This window comes from Nicotiana tabacum, chromosome 4 (genome assembly GCF_000715075.1).
Source record: "Nicotiana tabacum cultivar K326 chromosome 4, ASM71507v2, whole genome shotgun sequence".
Lineage (NCBI taxonomy): Eukaryota > Viridiplantae > Streptophyta > Magnoliopsida > Solanales > Solanaceae > Nicotiana > Nicotiana tabacum.
This window is the reverse complement of record NC_134083.1, coordinates 139,425,052-139,442,970: the sequence shown is the minus strand read 5'-3', so window position 1 is coordinate 139,442,970 and position 17,919 is coordinate 139,425,052. Positions and strand designations below refer to the sequence as shown.

The 17,919-nt window shown below is 34.3% G+C and overlaps 2 protein-coding genes and 1 non-coding gene across 5 annotated transcripts; 1 reads left to right on the top strand and 2 right to left on the bottom strand.

The window, feature by feature from the left end:
* Positions 1 to 2,384: 2,384 nt before the first annotated feature.
* On the bottom strand, positions 2,385 to 2,455 carry TRNAG-GCC (transfer RNA glycine (anticodon GCC)). Its single transcript has one exon. It is a non-coding gene; the product is annotated as a tRNA-Gly (tRNA).
* Positions 2,456 to 2,582: 127 nt separating this feature from the next.
* Positions 2,583 to 8,377, top strand: LOC107825054 (glycine-rich RNA-binding protein RZ1C-like). Of its 3 annotated transcripts, XM_016651889.2 has the most exons (4): positions 2,585 to 2,870; positions 3,742 to 5,691; positions 7,124 to 7,605; positions 7,782 to 8,377. In XM_016651889.2, exons 2-4 carry the CDS (start codon positions 5,653 to 5,655, stop codon positions 8,011 to 8,013), a joined length of 753 nt encoding a protein of 250 aa, XP_016507375.1. In that variant the 5' UTR covers positions 2,585 to 2,870; positions 3,742 to 5,652; the 3' UTR covers positions 8,014 to 8,377. The 3 variants fall into 3 exon arrangements, with proteins under 3 accessions (XP_016507373.1, XP_016507375.1, XP_075108631.1); XM_016651887.2 differs by lacking the exon at positions 3,742 to 5,691 and having other exon boundaries at positions 2,583 to 2,870; XM_075252530.1 differs by lacking the exons at positions 2,585 to 2,870; positions 3,742 to 5,691 and adding an exon at positions 3,351 to 3,477.
* Positions 8,378 to 8,681: 304 nt separating this feature from the next.
* LOC107825055 (putative pectate lyase 5) lies at positions 8,682 to 17,284 on the bottom strand. Its single transcript, XM_016651890.2, has 5 exons — positions 16,885 to 17,284; positions 16,075 to 16,789; positions 15,802 to 15,993; positions 13,502 to 13,707; positions 8,682 to 9,105 (listed from the first exon to the last, which is right to left on the bottom strand). Exons 1-5 carry the CDS (start codon positions 17,013 to 17,015, stop codon positions 8,859 to 8,861), a joined length of 1,491 nt encoding a protein of 496 aa, XP_016507376.1. The 5' UTR covers positions 17,016 to 17,284; the 3' UTR covers positions 8,682 to 8,858.
* Between the last annotated feature and the right edge of the window lie 635 nt (positions 17,285 to 17,919).

The window sequence follows — 17,919 nt, the reverse complement described above, 5'->3', positions numbered from 1 at the left end:
TTACTAAGAAAGTTTGAAGAACGGAGGTAAAGATATGGAAGTATGAAGAAGGTGAGTAACATCTTTAAAAATCGAAGGTAGAAGCTTGGTCAAACGGTGAAAAATAAACGAAGAATGAACTCTTTTATAGAGGTTTCTTGACGCTTCGCATTCAGAGGTGACCTGCTGATAGCTGACACGTGTTCGAAGTTAGAACGACGCGACTGACAGCACATTTCGGCTTCTTTGTCGTTTCTGTTGCGGCGTATTAAAAAAGGAGGTGAAAAGCATCTGTCGTTTCTTATCGTTTCGGTAAACCTCCTCTCTAAGAAATGAGGGGACTATCTGTATACGGGTAAAATCAGGCCCGTTGAACATCTCGGTTTCCCGGTAAGACAAACGGGACTGGAACGTGATCATAGGGAATTAGAGTCTGGGCGAAAAATCTCTCGCATCGGGGATCGAGCAAAACATCCGCCCTCAGAAGCATCGGGGGCACATCTTCCGGGTCCGGTTCGAACCCCTCAACTTTGGAGAATATTACCAAACGGTCGAACACGACTAACAAAGAGTCGTGACATCCGTGCCCAACCGGATGTCACATCGTAAATCTCGGTCCGTATCAACAGTGAATCAATGATTAGAATAAAGAAAGATTTTTATTCTTTTCTAGAATTGTACTTCGGGTAAAACTCACCTACTATATAAAGGGGAAACTAGTTGTTCATTAGACACATTCTAACACGCATATCAAGACAATTTATTTCAATTCTCTTTATTGTTCAAAGTTCCTATTCTTATTCTTAAGTTCTTCATAAGTATAAGCTTGGAATCGAGGGTAGGTTCTCATCGAGCCATCAACCGAGCTCGGAATCATCCTTATCATTGGTTTGGTCATCTATTATATTTTTTATTTGCTTAATCTAACGTCATTAATCACTCGTATTGAATTAATTCACATATCATTAAAGCCACATATAAATTCAATTATTATCCGTTTTTTTAGGGTAAACAAATTTAAAAAGATTGTAATTGGTACTGCTTTGAAAAGTGTTTTATATCATCTTCCAACAAAGACAATGAATAGTAGTATGATCGATTTTTACTTATTTAATAGTAAACCATTTTCTTGTTGGGTGGGTTAGATGGGAAAGAGTCATGGTAAATGAATTTTATTATTAAAATATAGGATTTTAATGAGGTTAATATGTGTTTTTTAATTTTCTGAATCAAAAGAAATTGTTCGATAATTTTATTATCCTAAAAAAAAAAAAGTTACTTTGATAGAATATATCCTCATAAGTTGGGTGACCATTTAACAAATTAACTCAAAATATTATCATATAATGAGTAAGGTAACTTTTTATATTATTTTAAAAATAGAAAATCGATGTTTAATTTTATATTGAAAAATAGATAAATCGACTAGCGCATTTGAAATTCCACCTTCCATGATAGAAAGAAATTTTCACATTATTATTGTTAAAAGGGATTTGCACATTTAGTCACTCAAACGTTGATGAAGTGTAATGTTAATCCTTGTGATATCTAAGTACGTTTAATCCTCAATTAATTGACACACTTTTGATATTTTCACTTGTAATTTTTCACAAATTATACCATTAAATCCTTTAATTACCCATATATTGCATAGAGTTTGTACTATTAGTCCATACTTGAGAGTAATGTAATTCTAAAAATAGTCTAAATATATTATATTTCCTAAATAAAGGGACCAAAATACACACCTCTATTAATTGAAAATTAAATATGTTTAAGCACGTATCACAAGGATCAAAATTAAAATTTTACCAATTAATCAAAGACCCAAATGATATTCTCCTTATTCGTAACATTTCTTATTTTACCCTTACTAAAAGTATAATTTATTAGATTTCACTTTTGATATATAAGCTATAATTTTTTTATTGGGAGAAAGAACACTAAACACATAAAAATCTTATCACCGCCATCTATTTGTTGCTAGTAAATACATGTGGGCACTTCCCATATATTTCACTCATTCAATTCTTAAATTTTGTGTTCAGTTACAATATCACATAAATGAAAATAGTTAGATTTTATTTAAAATAAAAAGGGACCACAAATGCGAGTATAATTTATTAGATTTCATATATAAGCTATAATCTTTTTATTGGGAGATAGAACAATAAACACATGAAATCTTATTACCGCCATCTAATTGTTGCTAGTAAATACATGTGGCATGTGGGCACTTCCCATATATTTGACTCATATAATTCTTAAATTTCGTGTTCAGTTACAATACCACATAAACAAAAAGGTTAGATTTTATTTGAAATAAAAAGGGACCACAAATGCAGCAGCCACAATATCATATAAAATGAAAAGGATTAGACTTTATTAAAAATGAATGATAAAAATGCACCAGCCGGGAATCGAACCCGGGTCTGTACCGTGGCAGGGTACTATTCTACCACTAGACCACTGGTGCCTGTTGATATCTAAATCATATATTAAATTAATATCAAATAATTAAAAGGCAGGGGTCTTATTTGATTTTCTTAAAAACTACGAGGACAAACTGGTGCAACATATTTAAAGGTAAAAAGAAGTCCAAAAAGGAGAGCAGTTGAGGGTTTCTAACGGAGAAAACGCCCGACGCATCTTTTTTTCCTCTGAATCTCCGACGTACTTTTCAGAATCTGGCTAGGGTTTCGGCTGTTGAAATTTGGTCGTTGCTCAATTTTAGGTTTTCGTGAGAATTACTGGTTGAATTATAGTAAAAAAAAAAGATGTCAGGGAAGGTGGGAGATTATCGTATATTTGTAGGAGGGTTATCATCGGACATCACTGAACGTCAGCTGGAAGATGCCTTTAGCCCTTTCGGTAAAATTGTTGATTGTCAGGTTCGCTATTTTCCGTAAAATTGACTTGTATTTTCTGTTTATCGTTCGAATTTGATGCAATTTGTTACGTTAATTGGCGACTTCTGCCTGTTTGTGTATAGCTTAGTTTCTTGTTTGAATGTTTTTGTGTGAATTGTTGTTATTCGTCAAAAGTACTCTTGTGGTAATATATATATATATATATATATATATATATATATATATATATATATATATATATAAAATAAATCTTATTTTTTTTTGGAATTTCTTTTGTGAGCTTTTATTGAAGTTCATTGACCTTTTGTTCTAGCAAGTAAGGGAAGTATTTTTTCTTGATTATAAAAAGTCTATTTTTGTGGAAATTTTTTAAGAAGATTCAAAATCCATCTGGTTATTTATATTGTTGAAATTATTTATATTGTTGAAACTCTTTTATTTGCCTTTTGTTATTAATGATTGGCTTAGTTAGATTTACACTAAAGGTACTCTGACCATGGTATGTAAAGCAGCCATATTTTTATAGCTTGATGCCTAAGTGGTGCTTCTTTATCTACATCCGATAATAGCTGCGCAACAGATTGTATGTTGCTCCTTGTAGCTTGTCTCTGGAACTGCAAAAATTGTGGTGAGTTATATGTCTGCTTAAGCAAAGGAAATGTTTTAAAGATCAACCATGAGATCAAAATGGTTTTCTGTTTTAATTTTTATTTTGTCGTTTTCTTTATGGTTTGTGTTCTGTGGGAAGGGCTGGCTGGGACAATCTTTGGTTTTTGAAATCCCCTAGATTGCTTGAAGTTGAGGACTATGTCTTTTTATGTTCTGTATTTTTCTCACTTTGATTACCTATTAATAACTTTCCTCAATTTGCTGTGGATCTGGCTGCTTATAGAATCGAATTACCTTAAATGGATTAGTATGAGGAAGTCGTTAGTTCATCGGGATGTGCAAAGTTTGTGGGAGTGCACCATTTGAGATACTAGAATTTGTTCAGCAGCTTGTTTTTTATTCACTCGCTAGACTATTCACAAAAGGCAGTTGACCTTTAATTGCATTTAAGATTTGAGAGTGGTTTGCTTTATAGAAACATTTGAGAGTAGTTTGGATGAAGATCAGATTCAATTTCAGAAATAACTTGTCCGCGGATTGCAGCCGATTCAGAAATTGTGCTCTGGGTCCATGTATGAACTGTTTGAATAAAAATCCTTTCTCTTTCTGGACTTGATTGCGTCATCTGCATGTTGGCCTTGGATTGAAGACAATTTTCTTCATTCAGAGTTAGATGCATAGCAGTCAACTGACATTAACGTTCAGTAAACTTCTTTGCTTTGCGAGATGCATCAAATGTGGGAATAGAGGGTAGAATTAGCTTTAGATGCAAGTTGCTTCGATCATGCGTAGCAGTGGAAAGAGTCATGCTTTTTTCTGCTATAAGTGGGAATAAAGTCCATCAATAGATGAATTTCAAATGCATAAACTACGCTTTGTGTCCAGTTCAAACATGTCTTCAAGTTGAGTTGGCAGACAGCTTCCAAGAATGGCACCTCTTGGTTTTGGCGTCCTGCAAGATGAATGTGATTGGAAATTGTTGTCTGCTCTTTTTACTAGAAGTTGGTGTCATATTCCCTAGTTCGAGGGACCAGATGTTAGACACGAATTCTAAGTGCTTTGGAAGGAACATGAGAAAGTATCATTTTCTTTTTTAGCTGATTTTTCAAATCTGCTATTTCTTTGCTAGTTTGTGATTTGTCCTGTCGATAATTTCTTTGGACTGTAAGCTGCATAAGATCTTGGTGCACGAAGTTCACAAGAGAAACATAACAACTTCCGTGCTTCTGCTTTTGATGCTATGAGGATATTGCGACCTTTAGCTTTCTACGTTGTTGTCCGTTTCACCTCCTTATGTTTGTGGTGCTCGTAGTCTGCGCGTTCTTTTGAGTTTGTTTTGAAGAAAAGTCAGGGAACAAAGTTTTGAAGTTGTAGCGGCACTTATCAAACCACCCTGCTTCACTATATAAGTATATATGTTCGACAATCAAGAGGGAACTCGATTCTTGACCTTTTGAAAGACATAAGGTCTAGCTACCTTCTGTGTATTTGAAGGTTGGATTGTTGCTTCAGTGTTTTTAGTTCGTTCACACTTTGGAGCATCAGAAGATGACATACTCTTAAAGTCTGAAGAGAAGTAGTTCTTTAATCAACCTAGTGAAAACAATGAAGTGTTTTACTTTTCAAATTTTTATGGTCAATGATATGTTGCTTTGGATTAGTTTTTTGGCATCTTAGTTGTCCATTCGCTTTGAAATGCATTTTATATGCTGAAGCTGGATTAAGATTTTGAAGATCAGCTTCATCTTCTTTGACGGCTTTCTAGCCAACAGCTAAAGAGGGGGAAGTTGAAATGTCACTAGTTGATGGATGTTCTTAATTTAGATTAGTTGAATTGTTGCTGGAAAAGTTAGCTGAATGAAGATCAGTGTCTTGCATAATAACTGAAATAAAAGCATATGTTTTTGGGAAATCTAACATGGAGAGCTCCTCAAAAAGGTATCTTGCAGCTGAGCTTTCTCAGTACGGTCAATCACCTATGGCTTAGATGTACTTCTGCCATATATTTGCTTGGCACTTGTTAGTTGGTTGAAATAAGTGAGGTAAAGTATATGGCCTTAAATCGGATCAATTGGCATTGTCAAGAATTTATCCGAGACGTTAGAATGCCTTCATATTTGTTGTTTTATGTTTTGCTGTTATTGGCATCGACTTCATTGGGTACATTTGGTCTGAGTCAACCTAATGGGGTCAGATGAATGAAATCTGCAGGACTGCAGATTCCGCCGCCCAAGTAAGACTCCTTTGCTGTCTTAAATGTATTATCATCCTTAATTACTTTTATATTCCTAGACCTTGCTCTAAATATGATTCTTCGCGATCCTCCATTCTCATTTTAGTAATGTGATTAAGAAAACGTGTACCAGTCGGTTTTACCAACTTTATTTTCATTGTCTACCATTTGTATCATTCCTGCATGCACAGTTATAAAATTGGAATTTGACTTGAGAACTGAAGTCTCTATCATGAATTAAGTTAACAAAGATTTCCATTTTAAAAAAAAAGAAAAAAAACAAAGAATTCTGAAGTTGAATGCTAAAGTTTGATTTTTCAGCCTCAAAAACCTTTTGAAAGAACTAAAAAATTCAGCCCTAAGAAGGTACTTTCCAAGTACAAAAGTATCAATGACTTTCTGTCTTTTAAATATGCAAGGAGTTCAGGAATCTCAATGCCTGATCCGAATAATATGCAGCACTTATACTGCACCAAAAATATAGCTATCAGTTGCTTTACAAAACACAAATTAAAAGCCATAATTTAAGGATGATTGAGGATTTTGTAACAATGCTAAAATCTGAATAACTTTCCCGGGAAGTCAATATTTTCCTTTCATGTAAACAAAACCGTGAAATTTGTCAACGCCTTCATATCAGTAAATGAAGGTTGAGGCATGGCAGAAAGGAAAGGTACTTGAGCAAAAAACCTTGAAAATGATGGAAGCAATACGATAGAAATGTCCCTTCCTTTTCCTTTTGGTCCCAAGATTAATCTTGTATACCAATTATGAGGGGCCCAACGTGAATCATTCTAAAGCCTTTGAAAGTTGTGTTACACTTGATGTTTCATGCCTATTTATTGACTTAGATAACAATCTCTGACTTAAAGCGTGAAGGATTCTATTTTGACTTCTTTGATTGTATCTTGGGTCCAATCATGTCTTGGTATATGTGTGTAGGATAGGTCATCATTTTTGCGGATATGGACAGAGAGCAATAAGGTTATGATACTGAATTTTTTTCTGAATTTTGGTGACGGTCCATTGTGATAGATTGAGTCCCCGTGTTTAAATTGGCTGGGTTTGAGCAAATTTGTTTTCCTCGGTAACGTTCTGAAAGAAAGCTCTTGTTTTGCTGATTGAGATAGCTTCCATTATACATGTATTGATCCAACAATTTATTACGCTATGCCTCAACCCAAGCTAGTTGAACAGTTTCTAATAGTATAAAGAAAGGAGCCAAAACATTTTTAGTCTTACAGATATTTAGTTTTACCATTTGATGCTCCAGATATTTGGTGAAAAGAGTAAAGGATAATATCCTGATATATAATGCTCATCATCAGTTTGACTATTTCACACTTATATATTATCATGGGGTTCGAAGAACTAAGCTCTTCTATTTGATGTGTGTTTTCTGGCATTAGTTTCTGAACTTTTTGTCCTGTAGGTTATGCTGGACAGAGACACTGGTCGCCCTCGTGGATTTGGGTTCTTAACATATGCAGACCGCCGGGCAATGGAGGACGCGATAAGAGAAATGGATGGTGCAGAGTTTGGTGATAGGGCAATCACAGTGAACAAGGCCCAACCAAAGATGGGAAGTGAGGATCCTGACCATGGCTATGGTGGAGGTTACTTATCAGGTGGCAGGGCAAGCTATGGTGGGGGTAATAGGTCAGTTGGGCAAGATACTTGCTTCAGCTGTGGTCGCCCTGGCCATTGGGCCAGAGACTGTCCATTAGAAGGAGGTGGCCGTGGTGCTCGACCACTAACACCCCCTCGTTCTAGGTATGGCGGTGGTGGACGTGGGGATAGGTTTGGAAGTGACCGTGATAGGTACATGGATGACCGGTATGATAGAGGGAACTATGCTGATAGGGAGCGCTATGACAGCAGATACGGGAACCGTGATCGATACACTAGTGGCAGGTACTTTATAAAAACTGACAATAATGCAGTGGCATCACTGTGGTGCTGCTTTTTAATTGTTTGAGGTGGTGCTGCTTTTTAATCTTCTTTTCCCCCTATTCTTCTTTTCTTGTTTATTATTAAGTGTGAAGTGGTATTAGTTGTCTCACCAAATATGACTTCTTTTTGATATCTAGGTACCCTCCTGGTGGTGATCGCTTGGGCAACAGGTATGGGGGTTCTGACCGCTACCCTCAGAATGGTTATGGCAAAGAGAGAGGTTTTGATAGGGATGTAGGCCCGAGAGGTGTGGGTGACAGATATGAAGCTGGAGGGCCAGCCCGAGAAGGAAGAAGCTACAGAGATAGAGCGGGACCATATGACCGCCCTCAAAGGGGAGGACGCCCACCTTCCTTTGACCGTTACTGAAGTGCCATCTATGTGGAAGATGTTGACTTTTAGTTGATCTCTGCCGCAGTTTGGTGGTATGGAGTACAGTAGGGTAACTGTATGCCGTCTTGTTTGGAAGCAGCTAGTAGGACTATGCATGAATACTGACGAATAGAGTAAATTAGTAGGAACGTCGCAGCGTTATGTTTATTCCTAGTGAAACAGATTGGACGTCTTTAGTGTCTTTTGGTTTTGTTTTTATGCTTTTGTAGAAGAGGGAGCCTTCCTCTATTGGAACGCATTATGGTCCCCTGTATGCCATTTCCACTTATTGCTCCAATCATACTCTCTCACAACAAGATTGTCCTTGTGATCAGTTAAATAAAAGTCTTGGTCCAATGCGTCTCCATATTGTAAGAAAGCAAAGCATGCAATTCGTCTCGGAATACACGTTCTACTGAGTGTGATGCCAACAATTCGTTCGTTTAGCCATAACGCTTACAAATTTGTCGATGAACATACGAATTTGAAGCAGTTAAAAACTTGATAACCAGAGTGAGATTAAAAGCCTAAATTGAGTGACAATCTAACTAATACTAAATTTACTGATAGAATGTCATTTTATGATTTCTTACTAGCTGCTTTATTATTTGTTCCTATCAAGAAAACAAGAGGAATTAAAAACTAGAGGATCAGCAAAATCGATGGAGAATCAATAAGCCCTCATTCCATAAATAACAGCCTATATGATGCCTCTCTAATATTCCTACCAACCAATCAATGTACAAAATGTGGGGCTCCTATGAATATGACTAATCAAGTGAAATGAAAACTTTCACTTCCATAATAATTGAATAATAAAACAAATATGCTGTCCTAAAATGCTATAGCAAGAGAAATAATGGTATAGATAATTGACCACCTTGTTTGGTGATTATGTACAACGTCAGAATAATTAAAAAGGACAGTAAGATCGGAGTGGTTGTAGGTGATGGTGATGATCCTGCAGAAGATGCACCAGTACCGCTGAATATCATTCCGAACATGTCAACATCGCCGCTAGTGGACTCGGCATGACCGCCGCCGCCTCCGGTAATGCCCCCTTTGGATGACATGCTCATACTGTTATCCCTGTTATATAAAGGAAAAATGTTACACCAATCCATGAAAAGTTAGGCAGATAACTAAAATGGAGGACTTGAGACCTATCAGTACGTTATCACCTTTAGTAATTGAGGAAATGCAGGTGCAACCGCGGAGTTAGAATTTAAACTTTTATGTGTTCTGAATTATAATCCTTATAAATTATTAGATTTGAACAAATATAGAGTTTGAACAAAAGTTACCCTCGACTGGCTCCGTCCGATGTGGGAAGAGAGACAGTATAATAATTTAGAGCTTAAATTTTATGCATTAACAGAGTTAAAAACTATTTATAGGTAATTTTGTAGAGATTAGTGGATATATTTGACATCGATGGGTAAAAGCTCTTAGAAAACTTAGCATATGTGCAAATATACGCACAATACCTAAAAATTCCTCTATATTTGGCATGCACAACTAATTAGACAGTGTAACACTAATAAGTCCTTTTATACCATAACAAATTGTTTAAATAATAACCGTGCACAATAAATTTTTACTATCAAATATAAAAACATTTATTAACCAAATATCAGACATGTATTTTTTTTTAATTGAAACTGGCCTTAAAAAATGAGCAATTTTGGTAAAACATTCAACCAATAGACCATACTCCCTCCACTTTCCTCTGACATAAAGTTGTCCAAGCTTGATTTATTAATATCAGAAGAGGGGCCTCTGAATTTTTACGATAAAATAGTACTGGGCCCACATTCATGGCTGGAAAGCATGAACCAGAGAATATAAACTTCAATCTCCCACATGCTGAACAGCTACTCCCTGCCCTACAACTCTCTAACGAGTAAAATGAAATATTCTAGGCGCTGTTGCAGAGCAGCTTACTGTCTTAACATTTGAGTAATTCGTATTACTCATAATATATTTTTAAACAAAAAAAAAGTATTTGTCCCCTAAGTATCACGAACCACTATTCATAATCATACACTTTTGTGAAAGGAGTAGGCCAAAATTTAGAAATCACAGCTAAAAAGTAGCTGGACTCCATCATTCCCTATCACTCTCACAAGATTCACATAAGTTCATTAGTATATATATTTACTGTGAAAATTATTTTATTAGCTATACACAGTTCTATATTTTACCAGCTCTGCTTTTAAGTTCACTAGTATAAATATTTGTTATGAAAAATCCAAATTCATATATATCCTTTTGTTATTAAAAAGTTACAATAAGTCATATAATTTCATATTATACTCATATAAGTTAGTTAAAAATTAAAATTTATAATTGAAAATTTTATTAATTATTTTAAGTAAAATATTATTTATTTGGACGATAGTTAAGATACCGATTATTCTTTACCATAGTTATCAATTCAAATACTCCCATAATTTTAACCCCAAATCTCGATTCATCTCCTCATTTACTTCGTCTTTTGTCATTATTAAAATTGAAGTGGAGAAAGTAAATGAGGAGATGAATTGGGGGTCAAACTATGTGAATCGTGTGAAAGAGAGCAGTAGATAAGGATAAAATCCAACTATTTTTGTACTGTACATGCACTGGTAACGTGATATGCAATTAAAATTTTGACTCACCATCTCCACAAAGGTAAAATAGTCTTGAACAATGATTCGTAACAGTTTTGGATCAAATTTCTGGGCAAATAACTGTGTTCAATTGGAAAGCTTAAGCAATTCCTACCCCTTCAAGGGCAGGGCAGCATTGCAATGCCCTGCTGAAAATAAAGACAGCAACCTTCGCATATACTCAAATAGTACCATTTATTTTTCAAGAAATTTTGGTCTATCAGTATCTGGCCTGTGTAGTAATGTCTTTGAGAGGCTATATTTAAGTTGGTCTGTTGAGTTAAAACAACTCAAAGAAGAGTATATATTTTGTTTGCACGATTTTTTCGAAAGATTTTACATCGTTAAAAATATTTAGATCTTATATATAATTTCGTTTTAACTATTAATACGAAAATTTTATTACAACCCCCAACAAAATCACTGCCAAAGCTAATAAAAAGGACCATGTTCCGCCGACTTCATCTTTGAATTGCAAATATGCCATGGTCCCTACTCCCTAAACTTTCCTAGAATCAATGACAACTGAAACGCGAAGGCCGAAAAGACAACTCAAGACTACAAGGCTGGATTGGCCTACTGGGGTTGTGCATTAACTTTTAACTGTCAAACACCCCCACATAATCACAGTGGATCTATGAAGCCTAGCTTTGTAGACAAATTTTGGGATTTTACGTATATTATATATTAGCCGAATATTTTTAGTTTAATTGATTGAATGAACGGCTATTTAGGTAATTTTTTTAGAGTTAATACCTTAAAATCCGCCTAAATTATACAACATTTGTCAGTTGCCTACCTAAACTATCACATGTTCCCGAAAACCCCCTAAACTATATCCCCCTTCATAATAGAAACCTCTCGTCGCTTTTTTACTAGTGAGTATAATACACTCTCCAAATTATTTTTAAAATCTGCCATATGGTAATCTACGTGGATATTTGTTTAGCTTAATCTAAAAAACAGACTTAATTAAGATTTTAATACTCTTTATTATTCCATTGTAAAAAATTACATGATAAAAATAGAAAAGGGGGCTAGGGTTAAAATTAGTGGATTAATTGTAAAAAAAACTCATTTTCTCTTTGCTCTCATCGGAGACTTTGCTCTTTTGCTCTCATTAGAGAATGACTACACTAATCTCTCAGTAGTGATTTTCTCCATTAATCTTGATTCTAACCTCGATGATTCTTCTATTCTTGCTTCTGTTCGAAAATCAGGATAAAAACTAGAGTTTCTGCTCCTAAATCAGTATAGGAGATTAGGATTTTGACATACCTAAATTCTGAAGATTGTTGAAAGGGGATACCTAAATTGTTAAAGAAGATAGTTACACACAAGTCCTATATCCGTGTTCCCTAATTTCTTGAAAGCCATTAAACTTCATGCTCTACAAATACTTGAAAGGGTGTTCCTTCTTTCAAATAAATTTAGGTAAGGAATGATGGATAAAAGGAGAAAGATGAGAAATAAATTCAAATAATAAGAGAGAGAATTTCATATGGATTCAGATGAAGAAATACAGAAGAAGGTAAAAAAAATGGAGAAGGTAAAAAAATGAGGAAGGTGAAATATAAAGAAAAAGAGGAAAAAACAAAAAGAAATCTTTAAAAAAGAAGAGCTAATTAGCCGTTAGACACTGCCAGATGGGCCATTTTAATGGTTTTTTTAGCCTTCACGCGCTCTTGGGCAATTTGTTACACACATTATGCCACATAAGCTACGAGGGGGTTTTATTATGAAGGGGATATAGTTCAAGATGTTTTCAGGAATAGGCGATAGTTTAGATAGACAACCGACAAAAATTGTATAATTTAGGCGAATTTTAGGATAGTAACATTGCATGAGTTACAACCAACAAAAGTTGAATGAAAGTCAATTACATTTTTGACACCTGGTTGATGGCCCATCTGGCCACTTTAAAGAAATGAAAGCAAACTAACAAAGAAAAAAACAAGATAGAAAGAGGGGGGAGGAGAGGGAGAATACCCTCTATTTTTTTTAAAAGATACCTAAATTATACTAATAATTTTAATAGAATAAACTAGACAAATAATAAATAATACTCGAATTACATATCTATATTACTAATCTCTACATGACTAATTCTTACATAACTAATCTTTCCATAATTAATCTTTGCATAACTAATCCCTATATAATTAAATCCTGCAATGACTCTATAACTAATCTCTAGATAACTAATTCTCATGTAATTAAATCTTACATAACTAATTCTTTCATAATTAACCTCTGCATAACTAATCCCTATATAATTAAATCCTGCAATGACCGTATAACCAATTCTTGTATAATTAATCTTTGTATAACTAATACATGTATTACTAACCCCAGCATAACTAGTGTTCGAACCAACTGACCATTAAGGGGTTATTTGGTACAATGGTGGGATAAACAAGGATATCACATCCCATGGGATTAGCTATCCCACGTTCTATATGGGATAGCTAACTTCACCATTTTGATGTAAAATTTATCTCAAGATTAGTTAAACCTACAATCAAATATGAGATAAATACAATCCCCGAATTATATCTCGAGATTATTATCCTTATCGTTTGCATCAAACAACACCTAAAAGTCTTTCAAATTTTAATTATAACTAATTTGTGACTTATAGTATGACTTTTTTGTGCAATATTTATACACTAATTTCATTTCAAGAAAATTAGGAAAAGAATAATGTTTGAACTTCTAACAAACTTAGATGCATTAACTCCAGTTCTCATTTTGGGAATAGAAGAAAAACAATGGGTTGAAAGTAGGAATAGAGGAAAAGTGTGAAAAAAAAAGGGGGAGGGGGGGGGGGTTACCTGGGACCACCAAGGACACCGGCATTTTTGGTGAGCTGATCGATGAGAAGGGCGGATTTGGGGTCGACGCTGTAAGCTTTGACATATTGGGTGCTAATGCCTTGGCCTGAAGGCACAAAAAATGCACCATTAACCATAACGTCGCCATCACTCCTCCAGTTCCAGTCGTTCCACTTCCCAGTGTCTGTGTCTTCCCGCTTTGTCACCTGTTCCCCCAAAAACCAAAGTTGTAAATGATATAAAGCTAGTGTTTGGCATAAATTCTCAAATTTATTTTGAAAAAAGCTGATTTGGGTGAAGTTTGATTTGTTGATCAAAATGTGTTTGTAAATCAGTTTTTAAAATATATTTCACTTTTTAAAAAAAAAAATATGAAACATGACTTATACCCACAAGTTTTAAAAACTATCCCAAATACACTATCATTATCATTTTTATAATGAACTACGTAATACACTATCAGATGACCGAGAAGACGAAACAACATTGTTACAAAATAATAAATAGTGGGCTCTTTTATAAAATACAAAAGTTTGGGACAATTTTTAAAAAATGTAATAGTAATATTTTGGGCTAAAAACAAGAGCTGGTTTTGGAATTTGGATTTTGAGTTTTGGGAATTTGACAAAATATGGATAAAACTTATGAACAAACATGTATTTGCCAAAAAAAAACTTAAATATATTTTGACAAAATATATAGCTAAACGGGTCCTTTGGGGAAAATAACAGAAAACTGAAGCATTAGTATCAGAAATAAGCTCTAGAAAAAGGGGGGGAAATTACAAATATCGCTCCCTGCAACATTTAGTTAATACATTTCACTTTTGTGCTTTAAATTTTGACATTAAAAATTTGTTAGTTATCAGTTGATGGTTAAATACTTCATTAAGTGTCATGCGAATCAAAACTAGTTGACTAATAATTGAAATACTGAAACCACAATTATCACTAAGTTCTAATTAATTGTTGTCCCACATGAATATAACCATGAAAAATACTTACTACTACTATTCTACACATATCAAACGAAACAAAAGATAGTATTTTCAACGTGCTCATTAGGGGTGTTTATGAAAACCCTAAAAATCGAACCAAATCGAAAATCGAACCAAATCGACCAAAAAAATCGATACTTTTTAGGTTAGGTTTGGTTTTGATTTTAAATTTTAAAAAACGATCAAATTTGGTTTGGTTTTGGTTTTAATAAAAAAAATAACCGAAAAAACCCAAATCAAACCGACTATAGAAGTAACTATTTAAATTTATTATTACACCTATATATATATATGTATATTTTTATATAAAGTTTCTAAAATGTTATGGTACATATTAGTCGTTTGTATTTTAAATCTAGTTTTTTGCTATTACAATAATCTAATTCTTTGCCTCTACATTCTAGTTTGATTGGTAGTTTGCCTTTGCTAAGTACAAGAATTGTTTCATGTTAAAAATAATCGATTTTTAATTGAGTACTTAAATTATTCATCAATATTTAATTCAATTATTATCAATATATCATGGTAAATGTTAGATTTCTCAAAGAGCAATTGGTTTGATAGTGTCGCGTTGAAAATATAGTCGCCGGAATATATGTTTGGTAGTGTATGTCTCATAATAAGAAAAAAACCGATAAATAACTGAAAAAATCAAAAAATCGACAAAAACCGACTTAATTGGTTTGGTTCCAACATTTTAAAAACCGACTTATTTGATTTGGTTTTTTTTTACGAAAAAATCGATCCAAACCGAACCATGAACACCACTGTTTCATCCATCTTGCTAGAAAACAGTGTGAATCAGTGATGGCGTGTTCACCACGCGCAGACTTAGCAAGTCATCCAAAGAGAACAAATGTGGCGACATAAGTCCAAAAAAAAAATTACTGTAGATCCCAAAGACATCACTAAGTAATTTTCAGTTTGTGGAAAACAAGATTAATAAACTAAGAGAACATTACTAATTATGAGTACTTCATTTCAAGTTAGATAACATAATTTATTTATAAGCATTAATTTGACTAAATTTTGAAGCTATATTGGATAAGTTCAATTCAATATTTTAAAATTAAAATTTAAATACTCGAAAATTATATGAAAAGCATTATAAGTTATAATTTTTCTCATTTCAATATGATAAAAATAATATTTTAAATAATTGATTAAATATTTTACATAATTTGACTCTCAATAAGCGAAATGTATCGTCTAAATTCAAACGAAAGGAGTATATTAGAGCTTTTAAGAAGATAGAAAAAATAACCCAAAATAAAAGATAAAGAAAGAAGAAGACAAATTTTACCTCCTTCAAATTAGGGTCATCAGGAGCAGTATAGCGATTGCCCTGACTATTAATAGTGGGACTTGCGCTACCACCAATTGCATACATTTGCCATTCTGTGAAATCGTTGTTAACCACATGTACGTATCCTCTTCTAATCCTTGGCATTCTTTGCACTAACCCTTCTCCAAAATGATTAAACGCTATTGTCACCTGGAGTATTCAAAATTACACTACAACCCCCAAAAATAATTAAAAAATCAGAAGAAAAAATTTAATTTAAAAATATCTAACCTGCATTCCTGAATCTGGCAAGTATTTATCATCATGTCCCAAGAGCATGACATCATCATGATGGCTAAAATAGCTATTCGAAATAGTAATAGCAGTGGACCCCATAATAGCATCAATCAAGCCGTCCGTACAATGAGACAATGCACAATGATCAACCCAAATATTCCGAGATCCAAATATGGATATTCCATCACCGTCCGATTTGCCTCTATACCCAACATGCGTTGGACTCGACCGTATATTAGTATTACCCGAAGGGACACAATTGTAAATATGAACATTATGTATAATCACATTGCTCACGTACTGTAACGTTATGCATCCGCCGCCGGTAATGTGAACGTTCGCGCCGCGGCCGTCGATGGTTTTGTAGCTGTTCACAATAAGCTCGTGTTTTAGCTTAATGACCATGTCGGCGGCGAACACGATCCAGAGAGGTTCCTCTTGAACGACGGCGTGCCGGAGAGTGCCCGGAGTAGGGTTAACGGTGTCTCTGTCGGAGGAGTCGGTGACTACGTAGATCTGACCGTTTTTCCCACCCATTGCACCCTGACCGAACCCAATGGCGCAGTCTGCTAACCTTTGTCGGTTTTTAGCCCAGTTTGAGTCGCATTGCCAGCAATCGTCTATTGGATTTCCGGTTAGACATTTATTACTACTATCTCTAACAGTTGTTTCAAGTATTTGTCTTCTCGCAATGGACTCATTTACCCTCCTGAGAAACAGAGAGAGTGTAGAAAATTAACAACAGATAGATCAGTATCAACACATAAAATAAAGTAATGAGCTAATTAAAACCCACATTTTTACCTCTGAACATCTTGAACCACAGATTCAGGGAAAGGTTGCTGGTGAGGAAGGGTAAGATTGAGGGTGGCACTAATTAGAGAGAAAAAGGAAGTAATGAAGCAGAATAAGAAAATGCTAGTAACTGGAGGCATAGTTGATGAGTAAAAGGAACTCTTAAGACAGGGAAGCTATGTCTCTTGTTCTTAAATGCTTAGTCAAAGGAAGCTGCAGATTTTGGGAAAATGTAACTTATAATATAAAACTAAATAATTAGTATTGTTAACTAGGATTTTGGACTTCATAGACGTTGGTAATGGTGGCTGTAATGTTCACACTGGCCAAAACCCAATAGCCATGAAAGGGGAGAGAGAGAGGAGCTATTTGTCTTTTTTCTCTCCTTCGCAGGTTCTCTCTCTGTGTCTCACATTCATGACTTGGTTATTAAATACTTACGTAGTAATTGTTGGATCCATTATTAAATGTGTAAATGACAAAAGAAACTTGAGATTTTTAAGATGCACTCCCCTTTTAAGGTCATATTGCAATAAAATAAACTAAAGGTATCTATTATTTATATTTATTAGTCGAAAAAATAAATGATAAAAGAAACTTGAGATTTTTAATCAAGAAAGTGGCTTAGATGCAGTCCCCTTTTTAAGGCCATGTTGTAATAAAATACTAAAATAAAGGTCTATCTGACCTTTTGCTAACCTAAATTTCTACTACTGTACTCGAGGAATTGCAACTTAGCAATTTAATTAACATGTTTGATTGTCACCGAGGACGTAATCCTTCATAAAAGAACGTGGAAGTCGATGTGGAATGATCAGAGTAATAGGTTAATAACTAGTCGAGCTTATTTCTTTTTCAAATTTGTATTTCATTTTCTTACATGTAGTATTAGTGGTATTCTTTATTTTCTATTCCTAGGTTTCTATTAATGTTTGTTGTTTCTTCTACTTTGGTTATATTATTTTTCTGGTCATTATTACTGTTTCTCTTTTTATATTTCTTTGTCATAATTATTGCGATTATGCTATCCTTAAGTCGAGGATT